This window comes from Vitis vinifera, chromosome 11, assembly GCF_030704535.1.
Source record: "Vitis vinifera cultivar Pinot Noir 40024 chromosome 11, ASM3070453v1".
In the NCBI taxonomy this organism is placed as follows: Eukaryota; Viridiplantae; Streptophyta; class Magnoliopsida; order Vitales; family Vitaceae; genus Vitis; species Vitis vinifera.
Genome location: NC_081815.1, coordinates 9,336,415 through 9,352,304, shown reverse-complemented (window position 1 = coordinate 9,352,304; position 15,890 = coordinate 9,336,415). Strand labels below are relative to the sequence as shown.

The 15,890-nt window shown below is 32.6% G+C and overlaps 1 protein-coding gene across 1 annotated transcript; it reads right to left on the bottom strand.

The window, feature by feature from the left end:
- Positions 1-640: 640 nt before the first annotated feature.
- Positions 641-13,315, bottom strand: LOC100241649 (serine carboxypeptidase II-2). The gene is made up of 10 exons (XM_002275045.4): positions 12,820-13,315; positions 11,728-11,835; positions 10,755-10,850; positions 10,562-10,654; positions 6,616-6,701; positions 6,265-6,528; positions 5,785-5,918; positions 4,590-4,685; positions 1,220-1,325; positions 641-1,130 (listed from the first exon to the last, which is right to left on the bottom strand). The coding sequence occupies exons 1-10, from the start codon at positions 13,082-13,084 to the stop codon at positions 969-971; spliced, it is 1,410 nt and encodes a 469-aa protein (XP_002275081.1). The 5' UTR covers positions 13,085-13,315; the 3' UTR covers positions 641-968.
- Between the last annotated feature and the right edge of the window lie 2,575 nt (positions 13,316-15,890).

The window sequence follows — 15,890 nt, the reverse complement described above, 5'->3', positions numbered from 1 at the left end:
TCTGTTTAACAATATTTCTAATGCTAAATATTTATGGTTACCTATTCGGTGTTTTCTTCTCCTTTTTTAATGAGGTATCAATCATAATATTACCTCTCTGATTATATTTGGATGGAGTTCTTAAAACCTAAAATACTGATTGTTTTGGGGTCAATAAGATTAAAGGAGTCTTCAACAGTTCCAAACGGAGCATAAATACTAGATGATTAATTTATGAATTCCTATGAGTTTTAGCCTAAAGTCACTCTAGTTGGTTTAGAGACGAATGATATCCCGCAACAAAAAGTTCATGACACTATATATATATATATACTTTCCTTAACAATATAAACATGTTTTAAAGCCACGAAAATCCATTGGACGTAAAACAAACAGTATCCGTACACTTGGGAACAAATCAATCTATAATTAATTTAGTTAGTTTAAATCAGACAATATACATACAATTGAGAACAAGTCAATCTATAGTCAATTTAGTTGGTTTATAGTGGGATGATATCCCACATTAGAAAAAATTCATGACTACATATATATATATATATATATATATATATATATATATATATATATATATTGGTTTATAAAGGGATGATATCCAACATTAGAAATATAGAAGCGAGCTTATTACAACAGAGTAATATTTATTTTCAATCACAAGTTGTTTATATTAGGTGAATATTTTCAAGGAAAACATGCTTGAGGTCTAAAGATAATTTTCCAAGCAGATGGTGGATGGCGGAAACTAAGAAGCTGTTTTTGGAATTTTGAACATCCCTGTAAAAACCCACAACGTTTGTGACAAGTTTGTTTTTTACAAATCCCTAAAAAAGTGAGTTAAAAATAGAAAGCAGGAGCCACATAAGATGTTTTTAAGACTGTTGCAGGCTTTGAATCTCCTGATTTAAATCCACTTCTTCATGTCCATGGCAGCTTTTCTTTCTTCCAATACAAAGCTTTGCTTCAAAAATTCAAGAATCAGCCAGTTGCTCCAAGGAGGGCATTGAGGTTCCTTTTAAGAAGGCATTGATAAGTGTGAGAGCTTGTTTGGGTTTATGCAGAGGAACTTCATGCCCTGCTCCCCTCACTGTAACAAAAGTAAGCCCCGCATACTCTTGGCTCCATCCTCCCACCTGCATGTTTAACACCATTGTATTAATTCCTGGCCTGCAATATATAATATGAAAACTGGGGGAAACAGTTCATTCAATTAAGAAATTACCTGTCCATCGTCATACCAAGCACGCCATGGGCCCACTGTTGGAAGCTTGAGAGCATCTACACTGTACCGGGTGGATGTAACTGGGATTATGGCATCTGTATCACCACTGTCATAAAGGCAAAATGAAATGTAAGACATTCGCTTATGAATCTGTTTGAAAACACTGGAACATGAAGGCTTGAAGCATTTTCCAGCTCCATTCATGTCACTAAGACAATGTGACTGACCTACGCATGTTAGGTGGATACTATCTAAAGTGGTTGGATGACCAGATGGTTTCAAACTCATCAATTGAGGAACAAAAACAAGAAGAAGAAGATGATGATGATAATGATATACCCTTAACACAATTTCAAATTAATCCTTCTGCAAATGTCTCATAAATTTATCGGTCCTTCCTAAGACATTTAAAACAAACTCCAAGAAATTAACCATAACAAATAACAACATGCAATATTCTTATAAAAAGACATGCAATATCATATCCACCAATGTTCTCACATAAAAGAAAACAATGAGTTATATGACAACCTATTCAAAGTGTATTTAATTTTAATTTAGAAAAATATACAAAACTTTTAATGATAAAGGTCAAGATAAAATGGATATGGAGAGTGCCCACTTTCCCTACGGCATACTTGTGCAAATAATGTCAGTGAGCTAGATTAGCTAGATATAGGTTGACAATTTTGTTCCTAATACCACTGTTCTAGATCTACATACTTCCATAGGACTTTTCAGCTTCAAAGGTTCATTTGCAAGTATGTGGTATGACATTTAGGTAAGTGTAATTATAATGCAAAATGTTCACATGGGCATACAAATTTCAGTTTTTGAAACATCTGTAAGAAAACAAAAAAATACATGCAGCGCTCAAGTGCCCCTTGAGAGCCCTCAAGCGCTCTGTAAGGATTTTGCTTTTTTCATTTACTTTAAAAATCATGACACTCAATGTCTTTTCATGTATATTGGTGTGACCTAATCTACTAGGGTAGAGAATATTGCATCCACCTTCAGCAAAGAGTTGAGGTGTCCACTAAGAAACTGTCATGAATATGAAGCAACGTGTAGGGGCTGGCCAAAAAAGTCCCTTCAGAGAAGATAGCATTAGGGTCGAAGTACATCTGTAAACTTGTTTTTCATAATAAGTGGATTTGCCCTACACTCAACTAGACCTGTGGGCTTTACATCTGCAATGTTTCTATGAGACTCTATACGAAGCTATATTGTTTAGGCAACATGTATAAGCATAAACTCTACTATGATAACACAATCTTAACCATACTGAAACTATTAGTCATTTGCTTTCAAATTCTATAATGTTTTCCCATATTGAATCATGCCCAATTTTGCACATCAATCCATTTGCATATCATGCGTTGCAGCCTGTAGGATTGCTCTCATTCATGTCTCCACCAGCTCACCCACTTTAGAGCCTTCATATTTCAAAGCACTCTATAATTGTAAACAAGAACAAAGGAGCAAACCCAAAGGCTGTGAACATGGGGAGGACACAAGAATATATTATTTACAATTGCAACTGCTCCTAGAGATTGCAACCATTGTTCTGTTTGATTTTCTCAAAATGGTCAAACTTTTTCATAATTTGCATATTGACCACAACAATTTTTCCTTTACATAATCCAGCATGTATTAGCTGAGTTTCAGCTCATTGTTTGCAAGTTTAAGAAAGAAAATCATAACAATATATCCAAGTGTCTCAAGACATGTCTAAGAAGCATCTAGAAGTGTTGTCCAACAGGAACAAGGCGAATCTTTAAAAGTGTTTGTGCTTACTACAGGGCTACTCTAGACAATTTTATGACCATAGTTTTAAAAGGCTCAAGGAGCACCAAGGCGCAAAGTAGCACTGGAGCCTGAAGCGCAAGGTGCACCTAAGGCGCAAGCTTTAGTGAAGTGAAGTGCACCCTAATTTACATATATATTTTTATATAATATAATCAAATTTAACAATCATTTATTTGTCTTAAACACATAAATCATCAAATATCATCCAAAACTTCAATTTAATCAACATGATGGGGTCTTGGAAGGTACGTGACTATTTTTCCTCTATTTTTCCTCATCTTCTTCTTCTTCTTCACTTCTCCACTACACGGCGCATGATTGGGAGTGGTGTCGGATTCAAAAATACAAGAAAAGGGGGGTTGGAAGGGAAAACAAGGCCAAAACGGCGTCGTTTTGGCCTGTTTTTTTTTAAAGGAACAGGCTCCAAAACAACGTCGTTTTGGACCCAAAAAATCAAAAAAAAATTAGGGCTTCTCAGCCCCAGCCCTCTGCAACTTGACGGCGACTGAAGTAGAGAAGGAGAAGAAGAAGAAGGAGAAGGAGAAGAAGGAGCACGTACCTGGCCGGAGGCGAGTCAGGCGACCGTGTCACGCCTTGCGCGCCTACGCGGCGCCTTCGTGAAGGGGCATCGCCTGCCTTCAGGCGAGGCGTCGGAGGGTGGCGTCACGCCGCCCCAAGCCTAGGCGCGCCTTTCACAACTATGTTTATGACTTTATTCTTTCGCTATGTATACATCTTAATATCTTCATATCAACATAATAATTGAAACTACTCTCTTTTTAACTGTCCGATGTAATTAATTCATGCAGCTGCCCCTTTTTATGTAGCTAATTGTCACAACCTGCTCAAAATGATCCCTAACATGAGCTTATATAAGGGAGCAAGAAGCTTTTAAAAGACTCTGGAGACATTCACACATGGATGGGAAAAGATAGAGCAGTGTAGACTCTTCTAGAGAATTCTTGAAAGCTCTTGTACATAGCATTTGTGTAGGACTTTCTAGAAAATTTTATAGTAGGGAACCCTTGAGGGTTCCAAAGAGTTTTTTTGGTGTCTATAAATAGGTGGTGGCCTCATTTGGCAAAGACACCAAGCACTTGAGCTTCCTAAAGCATTGTAAAGTGTCTTTGAGCAATAAAAGCTTTCATTCTTCAAGGGTTCTTCAAGTGTGCTTCCTTTGTTCGTTCAAAACTTCCAAGCCAAGTCGGGTTGCTTAGCATAGAAAGCTAAGTTTGGGGAAAGGTTGACTTGGCAACGTTAAGTGGCTTGAGTTGTCCAAGTCTCACATGTGAGCTTAGGAAACACCCAACTCTATGATATAATATTCCAAAACACAGAAAAAAATTCAGGGAAATCCATAAGAGCAAACCACTAAATCAAATCAACACAAAACATAATCCTAACAATATGGTCAACTACTTCCTCATTTCAATTTATAATGCAAGCAAGCACATGCATGCAACCAATATTAGAATAAGTGAAGTGTAGCTGCACATCACATGCAAAGCTAGCAAGTATGCAGCAGATTTTAAGGGAAATGATGTCAAATGTTTAGAGAAACCTGAATATCCAAATACGGAGTCCTGCATGTATAAGTTCACGATAAACGTCAAGTACTGTCTTGGGAGAATCTTTCCAAGTAGCAGAAACCTCATCACTGATAATAGCAACAGCAACAAGATGTTAACAAACATATTACTAAGTCACTTACCCAAAGCTATAAATCAAGCAAATATTATGTTATTCAGAAGACTGAAAAATTTTCTTTTTTTTTTTATTAGTAAGAAGACTGAAAAATATATGGTAAGTTCAATGAAGTACAAGATCCAGTACTTGTCACATCTGGTACACTAGCAATAAAATTTATAGAATATTAAAAACCATATCCTAAACTGCTTAGCGAGAATATAAAATCTTAAAAATATCATATAATCTAGAGAACGGCTGGAAAAGATATCACAAGTTCAATACAATAAGTACAAGATGTAGTTCTTGTCACATTTTTTGGTGCCAAACCCCACTAGCCTGCTTACAAAGGGGTGGGGAAACCCACAAATACATGACCCTCCCCCTAGAACTGTGTATCAAGAAAGCCTGGGATTCAAACCTGAGACCTCTCATGTGAGAAAGAGAGCATCGACTAGTTGAGCTAATCATGGGCTGCCCATGAAAATTATCATTCTGGAATTGACTCATCAAACAACAAAAGCTTCTAAGCAATTCTCCCTAGTAGAAGTTTTTACATAGATTAGATTGATACTAACATCATATGTTAATTGAAGATGTAAAGAGTGTTTTTCTTTTTTTTTTTTTTTGTTTCCAGGGCAAGTAAAAAACCAGATAAGGATATCCTCCCCACACAATTTTAAACAATAACCTAATCTAATTCACTTGCAGGTTGAAAAAGTTTAACACGAACACTTATCAAAGGTAGTTTTAACACAAAATTCTTGCTTGTACATATTTTACTAAGTCCCAACCTAGATGGCTGGATTATCTTCCTCCCCTCTCACTGTATTCTACACCTTCTAAATCACTGTGTCTTTCACTGTCAAAGTTCACATTAATGGGGTCAAACCTGTCACTTTACTAATGTATTCTGGCATGTCCACATGTTATCCTTGATCAGAATGGATTTCCATCCAGCCAAAAAGACCCTTTGAGCTACTAGGTTTTTTTCATTTCAAGTTATCTTGCAATCTAGGGGGGCAATATTCTTAACGGTTTCTGAGTATTTCTCCAAAAAAAAGCTTTACCTGCAGGTTGCCCATTTAGATGGTGCATTATCAGTATAAACATGAAGTGCCTGTTGAACCTCAGGTAGGTTGTAGTATACAACTGAGTGCTGCTCTGTGCATGGATCATACCTCTCGCTGATGCGACCAACCCTCTATCAGATGAAATTACATATAATTAATGATCTGACAAAAATATTTCAAAAGTCACAGCTATATTTTTAGAAGTTTCTTCTAAAGCAAGTTCTAAACTTCCATCCCAGGTTATTATGACTGGAGCTCAGATTAATCCATGAATTTATATATGAAGTAAATAATCAAGATAAACCAGCCCCAAAGATTAGCAAAATATGGTGCATCAACTGGCCAAATTTAGGGGTTTTTCTAAATGTCCCTGTGTTATATGCAAAACCTGCCTGAACATGAAAATTAATTTACTCCTAAAATAAAATAAGAGCTTAAACATACTGCAAAGTAGATAATTCAAAATTTGCAACTCACAATCAATCTTTTCATTAGCTGATTTGAAAAGCCAACTTTGACACTGCAAGGAGGAGTAAAAATGCTGTATGGGTCAACGTTCCCCATTTCTTCACTTGCAATGTCCATAATCTTATCACATGATGCTGAGGAGTGTATAAATGGCTGAAAGTCACAGAACACATTCAGTAGCTTGTATGTTTGATCAGAAATCATACCAGCTGACCACATAAACTGGAAAACCCCCAAGTGGTCATGGAAATCGTCAGTCAGAGCATTTCCCACCTACACCACATATATATTAGTTTGTTAACTCTTTCCAATAATGAAAATGACTATCTAACCTTATTATTGCAAGAAAAAGGACCATACCATGTAACCCTTTAGATTAATTGATTCTGCCTTAGTTGCTGAGTTGTGCCTTACAATAGCTTGGCTTAGCTGAGGAACATAATGCCCTGAGACACGGAATTCAATCAAAAATCATAAGAAAGGACATATTTAACCCCCAAACTCAATATAAGAAAAGAAAGGAATACAATTTTCATTAGCCTTGAAGGTTAGTCCATGCTTAATTAACCATTCCCCTTAATTTTTACCATGCCTCCTATTTTTATTCAGCCCATACCTTTTGTGCAGGCAAAACCAAAATTAGTTACCATAAATCTGAACTATCCTTTCAGATGTAAGTGGTTCTGTTTTTCTCTTTTTGAGGGAAAGATTGAATGAAAAGGTTGTGGGGACAATATTTTTGTCATTGATGTTAGAGTTTCGCTATGAATATCATCCTATTCATTTCATTGACATTAAAAGGGCTAGGGCCGCTAGGCTCTTTTCTGAAAGATTTGAATTTAGACCAGAAGTCTTTGAACTTGAAATTTTCTTTCATTGAACCTTGATTTGGTGCTTGTATATCATATGGTAATTACAGAATTAAAAAAAATATGCAATTTGAAAGTTGATTTGACCAACCATGAATAAGTTGTTTGTGAACTAGGCTTAGAAATGAGATTTTGATTTGCTTGAAATTCAATTTTTTTAAGTATTCATATTGAAACCAAGTGGGGTAGTTCCAGATTTACATCATATAACTTAAAAAAAGCAGAATGCTTTTCATGCAAATAGGGAACCACAAAGGTCGCTATGGTCATCTAGTTCTTCAGTAGACATAATTTAGTGCATTTAAGAGCAATGGATACATAAAGAGATAGTTACAAATGCAAGGGGAAATATAGAAAATCCCAAAAAAAAAAAATTTAAAAAAAAAAAACACTAAAATGATACAACACAACCCTTCCCTTCTCGGGAAAAACAAATATCTTTTGTAAGGACTAGCACAGAATTACATTTGAGAAGCAAGGACAAGAAAAGGTTATTCAATTAGCTTTTCAATATCTCTCAGTTGTTTATATGTGGAGAGGAGGGAAAAGATATAATAACAGAATTCTTGTTTCAACTTAAAAACCTTTTTAGTAGGATGATTCAGAAAGAATGGACAGTAAAGGAATAAAAACTGCATTTGGGTTTTCTTCTGTGTTCATACTCTTCTTCAACCCTCATTTGCAGCCAACCAAAAGAAAATATAAAAAGTTTGCTTCTCCTCACTTTGCTTTTCTCTCCTATCATATGGTTTTTCTTCTCTACTCATCTCGGTCGTAACAAGATAAAATACTAACTCAAAAGAAACTAATTAAGAAGATTCTCTTCATATATTCTGTATGCACCACCTTTTGCAAGAAGATTAATAGTATCCTAATAGGCCTTTCCAGATTGGTGGTTAAGACTCGATAGATGAAGACCCTTAGCTCTTCCGAGAAGACAATGACCTTCACAAATGCATGTTGATAACTTGTGATTTGAAGGCAACTCTTGCAATGACTTCTCTTTTTCTCTACTTTTTTAATGAGGGTCATGTCTTCAGGGGAGTGGGGAGAAACAACTTCTAGAATATTCAGTCAAATTGGAGATAATAACTAGACCTTTTCTTTTTTTCTTTTTCTTTTGTAAGACAATTATCACAGATTTATGCATGACATTAATATGATTCACTATAAGAGCATAAAAATTATCATCAATTTAACATTAATTATTAAACAAAGTATCTAATTTGGTCCTGCTGAAAAATGATTCAAAAGAAAAACAAAAAAAAATGAATTTATCTGCCTTAATGATAATTTTTACTTCATAAAGCAGGATGATATATATTGGGGCTAGAATTATCTGGATGAGTAGATATGATCAAGCTAAAAAACTCCATAACTACATCTATTTCACTATTGCACATGTATATGGATCAGTCTAGAAGAAATAGTTTCTCTGATACACTATATTAAGTGATTAACAAATAAATGCATCATCCCAAAGGCCCTTGAGACCTGGCTTAAGTGGCAAGAGATCGGGGGGAAATAGGGATGATGGGGTTCAAGACCACCCATTTCAAGTTTATAATAGGCATAGATGTAGGTGCCAAGTGAGAGCCTATTTGGATACACTTTCTATTTTTTGTTTTTAAAATAAAAAATTTCAATATAAAAGTAGAACATCTTCTATAAAAAGTATAGTTTTACCTCATGTCTTTAAAAATCACTTCCAGAAATTTTAAAATTTGAGGTAATAAAATCTTTTAACACATTAATTTTTTAAAACAGTTTTTAAAACTATGACTTTTTCAATGTAAGCTTCAAAGTATTCTTATATCTTAAATAAAAGCTACTACTATTTTCTGATTTTAAAAACAAGAAACACAAAGTATATCCAAATGGACACTAAGGATTCCAATTCTTATCAAAATTACAAGTTTTATATTTTTCACTTTAGTTTTCATGCTTTAGCTAGTATTGTATCAATTAGTATTATATTCCCTTAGGCTTATTGAATTTTGGCCGATTTGAGATTTTCTTTAACCTTTCATCCATATATTGATGGTCAAAATAAGGATTTTAACCATAAGTTTTAGGAGACTCGCTTAAGAGTCATGTGTAGGACAAACATGCTTACGAGTCTTGTGTAAGACAAACAAGCTAATTGGAATTTAATATTGCTAATGACATAGTTTGTCTATGAGAATTCTGTCACTGCTCTATAGATATATTACCACTTGAGATTGTTTGTGATCTTTCTCCTCACCAACATATTAACCTCATCATGTTACCTTCTAAATCACACCTTAAGAATCCTAACATATAAAATCCTTTGCTCAGCATATCCATGATCTTCATGTTGAGCTTTTTTTTTTTTTTTTGATAGGTGAATGGTCTTCATGTTGATCTACAACATCAAATTTCATTAAGTAATGAAATTATAATCCTATTGTTGATGTGTATTGTAGAAATTAAGAATTGGAAAATTATGTCATGATCCACATTTGTCCTAGGAGATATCTCAAACATTCCTCCAAGAAGCTGTTTACTAAAGCCAATGGGGTTTTCCATATCATTTGCAAATTTGAACTTAATGCATACTTACATGACTTATCACATGATATGAATATCAGTCCAATTTTCAATGTGAAGGATACATGAACTTACCGAGGCATCTTGAGCCTCTTGTTTTATTAGATATTGCTTCTACAAGTATAGCTACAAATTTAAAGGGTCCCAAACCTCCACCTTTTCAATGTACACACATGGAGCATAAAACGGATGTGCTTGATGATAAGGTTATTAGATCCACTCAAGGTGGGTATCAAGGTTATCCTGTCAAACTGGATGGATCCTCCAATTAGTTTTACAATATTGATTAGAAATGATGAGTTTCAGCGGCCTGAACCTAACCTTCTTGAGCAATACCACACCCACAGCTCATGAAAATCAAGTCCTTTTCTACCAAGGATAATTGGCAAGGATTAAGACCACCCATTTCAAGTTTATTCTAGGCTTAGTTATAAGGGATAAGAGAGACTCCTATTCACATCATCTTAGGTTTCCAATCTTTGTCAAACATAGGAGTTTTATTCTTACAAGTTAAGCTTTCCTGTTTCAGCAAGTATTCTATCAGTTAATATTTCATTTCCTTTAGGCTTCTTGAATTGCTTATAAATGGGGATGTACTTTGAAACTACTATTGTTATTTAAAATTATTCAAAGAATCTGCTGCTTTTCTTTCTCTCCCTCCTTTCCCATATTTCTCATCTAATCTCTATAATTTTCTCACCTAATTTCCCTTTTCTATTTTCATCTAATTCCCTTCTTTCCCTTATTTTCTCCTTCTGTTCTACATCAAGGGAAGGTTCCATGTTTAGCTCCATGGTAGTATCAGCCAAACAAAAGAAAACAGAACGAAAGAAACTATAAAAAAAATTAAATGCATCATCACAAACCTGCATAACTCTCTCCTGTGATGTAGAAGTCTCTTCCTTTATACTGCGGAAAACGCTCAAACCACTTTAACAAAAATGCTAATGAGTCCTTAGCTGAAGAACAAATGACAATTAGATGCACAAGCATTAGCATAGCAATCACAGCATATACTTTGGACCAGGATAATCATATACAAAAGGGTTAAAGAAATACCAGTCCTTATATCTCCATTTGTTGACACGTCTGAAGAAGTATTTGAATATGAAAAGCCAACTCCAACAGGGGAGTCAAGGAATAGAATATTGGCAACTGTAAAATAGTAAAAGAATTTGGACAATTGTTTTCATATAACTTGTAAGAATCACATTGAAACTTTAATCTTTTGTTATATATATACATAGATAAATAGAGAGAGAGCAAAATGTCCTAGTTTATACTCCTGGAACAGCTGTCTAAACAACATACTTGTTATAGATATTCTTTCAGCAATGCTGAATCTCACATCATCGTTCCTACGGAACATGTAAACTTTCACTTGAAGATCTATGTCTAACTATACAATATATTTTTTCATAAATAAAGCCAGAATACTATTTTCTAAATAGTTGACTAAAGATGAACATGAGATGCAGTTGGCACCACTAAACTTGAGCTTTGGTGACATGACCCTTGAAGATGATAATCTATTGGACTTGACCTTAATGTAACCAAACGACATGACATTTTAAGGAGGACCCAATTATGTCAAATGCCAAATATTTCCATTCCATTTCAGAGAGAGCCATATGATGCACAGGATCAAGTTATTGTTCATCAAAGGTATAGGACTATTTAACCGACTCACAGAAGCAGACATATAAAGATTTAATTTTTATATTACCCCTCATTCACTTGGATTTGGATTTCAAGTACCAGGTGGTATGGAGTTCTTATTTACACCTCTCAGCTGTTAATTCAAAACCACAGGTGTGGGGATTTAAACTCCACCATGAATTTCACAAAAATCCAAATCCTCAATTGTAAAATCTTCCAAAAAAAAAATAGATTTGGATTCGGGAACTCAAACCTATACCCACCTCCTCTAAATCCATTTATTAAATAGGCTCAGTCTTGATGCTATTGTTTTGATTGACTCAACCCTTAAAAATAATAGGGTTTTGCTGACAAAACTTAAGAAAATTCTTACCTTGATTCCAAGAGTATGGATTCAAATAAAGGGTCTTGCCATCTTCTTTAATGTGAAAAGGGCCTATTTCCTCTGACTGCCCATAAGCAATGGATGAACATCCAGGCCCTATAGAAAAAACCAGATTCAGAAGCCCATTTCATAAATTTGTATTTGAGTGAAGCAAGAAACAAATCAAACTGTCAATTATCAATGACCAAATTTGAGAAAAGAAAAAGTAACATGGACGTTAGGAAATTTTCAGCCACTGAGTCAATCCAATGGATGCATGTGGGAATAAGTGATAAAACCCTTGACATCATAACTAAGAAATAAACAAAGATAAAGGGAGGTAAAACATTTTTTTCTATGATGCTTGGTTTGCATCCTGAGCAATTGAAGGAAAAGAAAAGGAAATTTCCTTGTTCCTTTTCCCTATGAAATTGAAAAAACAAAAAATTAACTTCATTAAGACATGACAATTGGTTTAATTTTTTGAACTTTTGTTTAAACAGCAGAAAAATGTAAGATTTTAGATTTATTTTCTTCAGTTTTCTCTGCAGCTAAACACTATGAAAACAAATAACTCAAAATTATTATTCAAACAATGCAAGACAGAGAGCAAACATTACATTCTAATCACTGATATCCTCTGGTACAAACTAGTAACCCAGAAAGATGATTACAAAATGAAACTCTAATAAGTATCACCAATCATGATAACTATTCAATCACACAAAAAGATTTGAAACACCATGCCAAACCATCCATAATTCCATATTTATAATTGCATGAATACAAGCAAAACATCAATAGAAAAACTAATGAAAAGGGTATAGATAGTATTCTACACCTAACGGGCAATGACTTAATTAGTAGTACTTTCCTTTTCCTCTCTTTTCTTGGTAACCAAGCAAATCCCTTTTCCAGTAAATACAGGCAAAAGACTAATAGCATCATTCCACCCTTTACATAAGTTGGTAAAAAATCATTGCTAGTCAAATACAAGATTAGCAAAGAACAATCGAAATCCATCCGTACAACAATCCAATTACTAGAAGTCAACACAAACTCAGACAAAATGATTGAAAAGGGTGGGGGCAAAAGATTGACCTCCATTAAGCCAAAGAACCAGAGGCTTAGAAGAAGGGTCTTCAGCAGCCTCAATGAACCAGTAGAAGAGAGCCCTCCCAGAGTTCTCATTGACCGTGACATACCCAGAATAGTGAGCAAACGAGATATTAAAGGCCTGTCCAGGTAGGTGCTGGACCTTGTCCAACCGTTGCTGAACAAGTGGATCAGAAGAAGAAGCGGGTGTATTGAGATAGATCAGAGTGAACAAGATTTGAAGAACAAAGACCCATTTCAGACTCAGCATTTCTGGAGGGGTATTGGAGATGGAGGAGGAGGATGATGAGGAAAAGGGTGTTGGAGATTATGGATAAAGGTGGTTTTGTTATAGACCTATGGCTGCTGAAGAATCCATCTCATACCCTGTTGGATGTGCTGAATATGCAACAAGAAACTGACTGCTTGGTTTGGTCTGCCCTTTCTAACATCATTCTTGGAATCTCCCTCTCTGATAGGCTCTTTTTTTTTTTCTTTTTTCAGAAATACTTTTCTTCTGGTGGCAATTTTTTTATTAAAAATATTTGGTGTTAAAAGGGTTAGCATTATCCGTGGATGTAACTTTTCTCATGTTTTTATTTAAAAAATAATCCATTTTTTAACATAAATATCTTTTATCATTTTAAATAGATTTTTAAAAAAATATTTTTTTACAAAAAAATAATAAAAATATTTTTATCAAAATGAGATCAAAAATAAAAAATAAAATACTAAATTTCAAAAATTAAGTTTTTATTGACCCTTTTAATCAAATAACTATTAAATTATTTGTATAACATGTATGGTGTGTCTGTATCTTTCTATTTATGAAATCAAATTTCAATAGTTATTTGAAATTTAAAAATAAATATTAAAATTAAAATGCACTCACCGACCTTGCACTAAAATAGAAAAAAAAATTACTAGAATTTGTAACTTGGATTGGTTTGAAGGAGATATTGGTAATTTATCTTTTTGCATCAAATTTTAATTTTTAGAAAAATTTAAAAATTAGAGAGAAGTGTAGAAAGAGTTTAGATGAGTGGGTTTATAATTTTCAGAAGAAAATATATATATATATATATATATATAATTTATATTAAATAATTTGAAATTGCAAATGGAAAGTCAATGCATTAAAATAGTCTTCTGATTTTTTTCTTTAAAAAAAATAACCTTTTTTATTGGAATAAAATATTATTAAGAAAAAAGAAGCATGTAATGTTGTGATAAATAAATTCCATAATCATTTTTCTATTACCTCCAAAGAATATGAAATAAATTGATTTAAAAAAATATATTTAGGCAAAAAAAATATTCAATTTAAATTCCATGATCATTTTTCTATTACATTCAATTTACTTTTTGTTAAGAAAATAGAAAAATAGGATGTATTTGGCAATTGTTTTCAAAAATAATTTTTTGTTTTTTTCTTAAAAAAAATACTTTTAGCAACCAAAAAACTGTTTCTTATTTTTTATTTTTAAAAACAGAAAATATGACATTTTTATATGAAAATTTTTAATTATTTTATATTATTTTTACTATAATTATAAAGTTTATTTTAGAAAATAATTATATTAAAAATAAAACATTTAATATAAAAATTATTTTAAAAAATACATTAAAAACATTTCAAAATTTCAAACATACTTTTATTTTATAAAATATTAAAAAACAGATTTTAAAAATTATTTTTCAGAACTGTTTTAAAAAACAATTACCAAAGATAGTGCCTCATTTTTTATAGTTTTGCAATCCACTATATAAAAGACCCTGTCAAGATTTTTTGCACACACAAAAGACCTTAGAGAGTAAGAAGGTTGATTAGAGCAAGTATTCAGGGATGATCAAATCAATTATGAATGAGACAAGGTTTAACAAATATGGAAATTGGTTAGAATTGTTTCTGCACTTAATAGTTCCTTATATGATTAAGATATAAGATGTTTGTTGCAATATTAATTTTAGTTTGTTTGATTTGGAAAAGGAGATGCAAATTTTAAAGGTATTTTCTAAGCAGGTGATGGGAAATGTTGTCTTCTCACTTCACTTGCATATGTTTGCAACCCATTAATTACAGATTCAAAATTGAGTGATTTCTGGCCCATTTGGCCCAAACATCCGGCCCAAGCCTGACCAGAAAAAACCAAAAGGAGTATGGATTGGGCTTGGTTTGAAGCCACAATCAGGCTTTCTTAAAGGCAACTCTTTTGCTTATTCATTTATTACTCACTATTCTATTAATCAAATTACCTTTCTTATAATCCCAACTAAGATTGAAATGACTTCTTTGAGTAATTTTAAATGCATTCTAGATTCAATGTGCACCACTTTTTTGTAAAGAAATACCAAAAGGTTTAGTATACATCCCATACCCATTAAAAAAAAAAAAAAGACTTTTATTCAACCCCAATTTTAAAGTTTTTAGTATCCTACCCACTTGACTTGATTAGGTGATTTCAAAATCAGTTTTCAATTTTCTTAAGAAAATTTTAAAAACATGGTATTGATATTTTTTAAATTTTTTCCATTTTTTAGCTCAATTTTCTATCAAATGAAAATGAAAAAAAATATATATTTTTCAATGTTTGATATTTGTTTAAAATAAGAACTATATTGCATTCTAATATTTGCTATAAAATATGAAATTTCTCTTAAATCTATTGATATTTAGAAATTATTCAATAATTTAAAATTTAGTAAATAATTTTTTATTATTAATCATATTTATGATTAAATATTTAAAATTTATAAATAAAAGATTTTATATCATATTATTCAATATATGAATTTTTTTATATATATTAGTATTATTTTATGATATATTTTATAAATATCTTTTTACGTTCTTTCTTAACTACAAATTTAATTTTTTTAACAAAAAAAACATTATTTTATAAAATAAGTAATTCAAAAAAATTAATGAAAAACATATTTATAATATATGAAATATGTATATACTACATCTCTATTGAACAAAGGATAAGATAAGTAATGAGATAACTTATTTTATCTTATAGCAGTTATCCAAACATGACCTAAATACATCTTTATAGTTGTCTCTCAAGTAACAA

Coding starts and splice junctions, on each gene's coding strand:
- LOC100241649 (XM_002275045.4), bottom strand. CDS start 13,084: ATGCTGAGTCTGAAATGGGTCTTTGTTCTTCAAATCTTGTTCACTCTG. Junction 1,326..4,589: donor CTCCGTATTTGGATATTCAG/GTTTCTCTAAAC, acceptor CCTTTATGACAG/TGGTGATACAGATGCCATAA. Junction 1,131..1,219: donor CTTGGTATGACGATGGACAG/GTAATTTCTTAA, acceptor TTAAACATGCAG/GTGGGAGGATGGAGCCAAGA.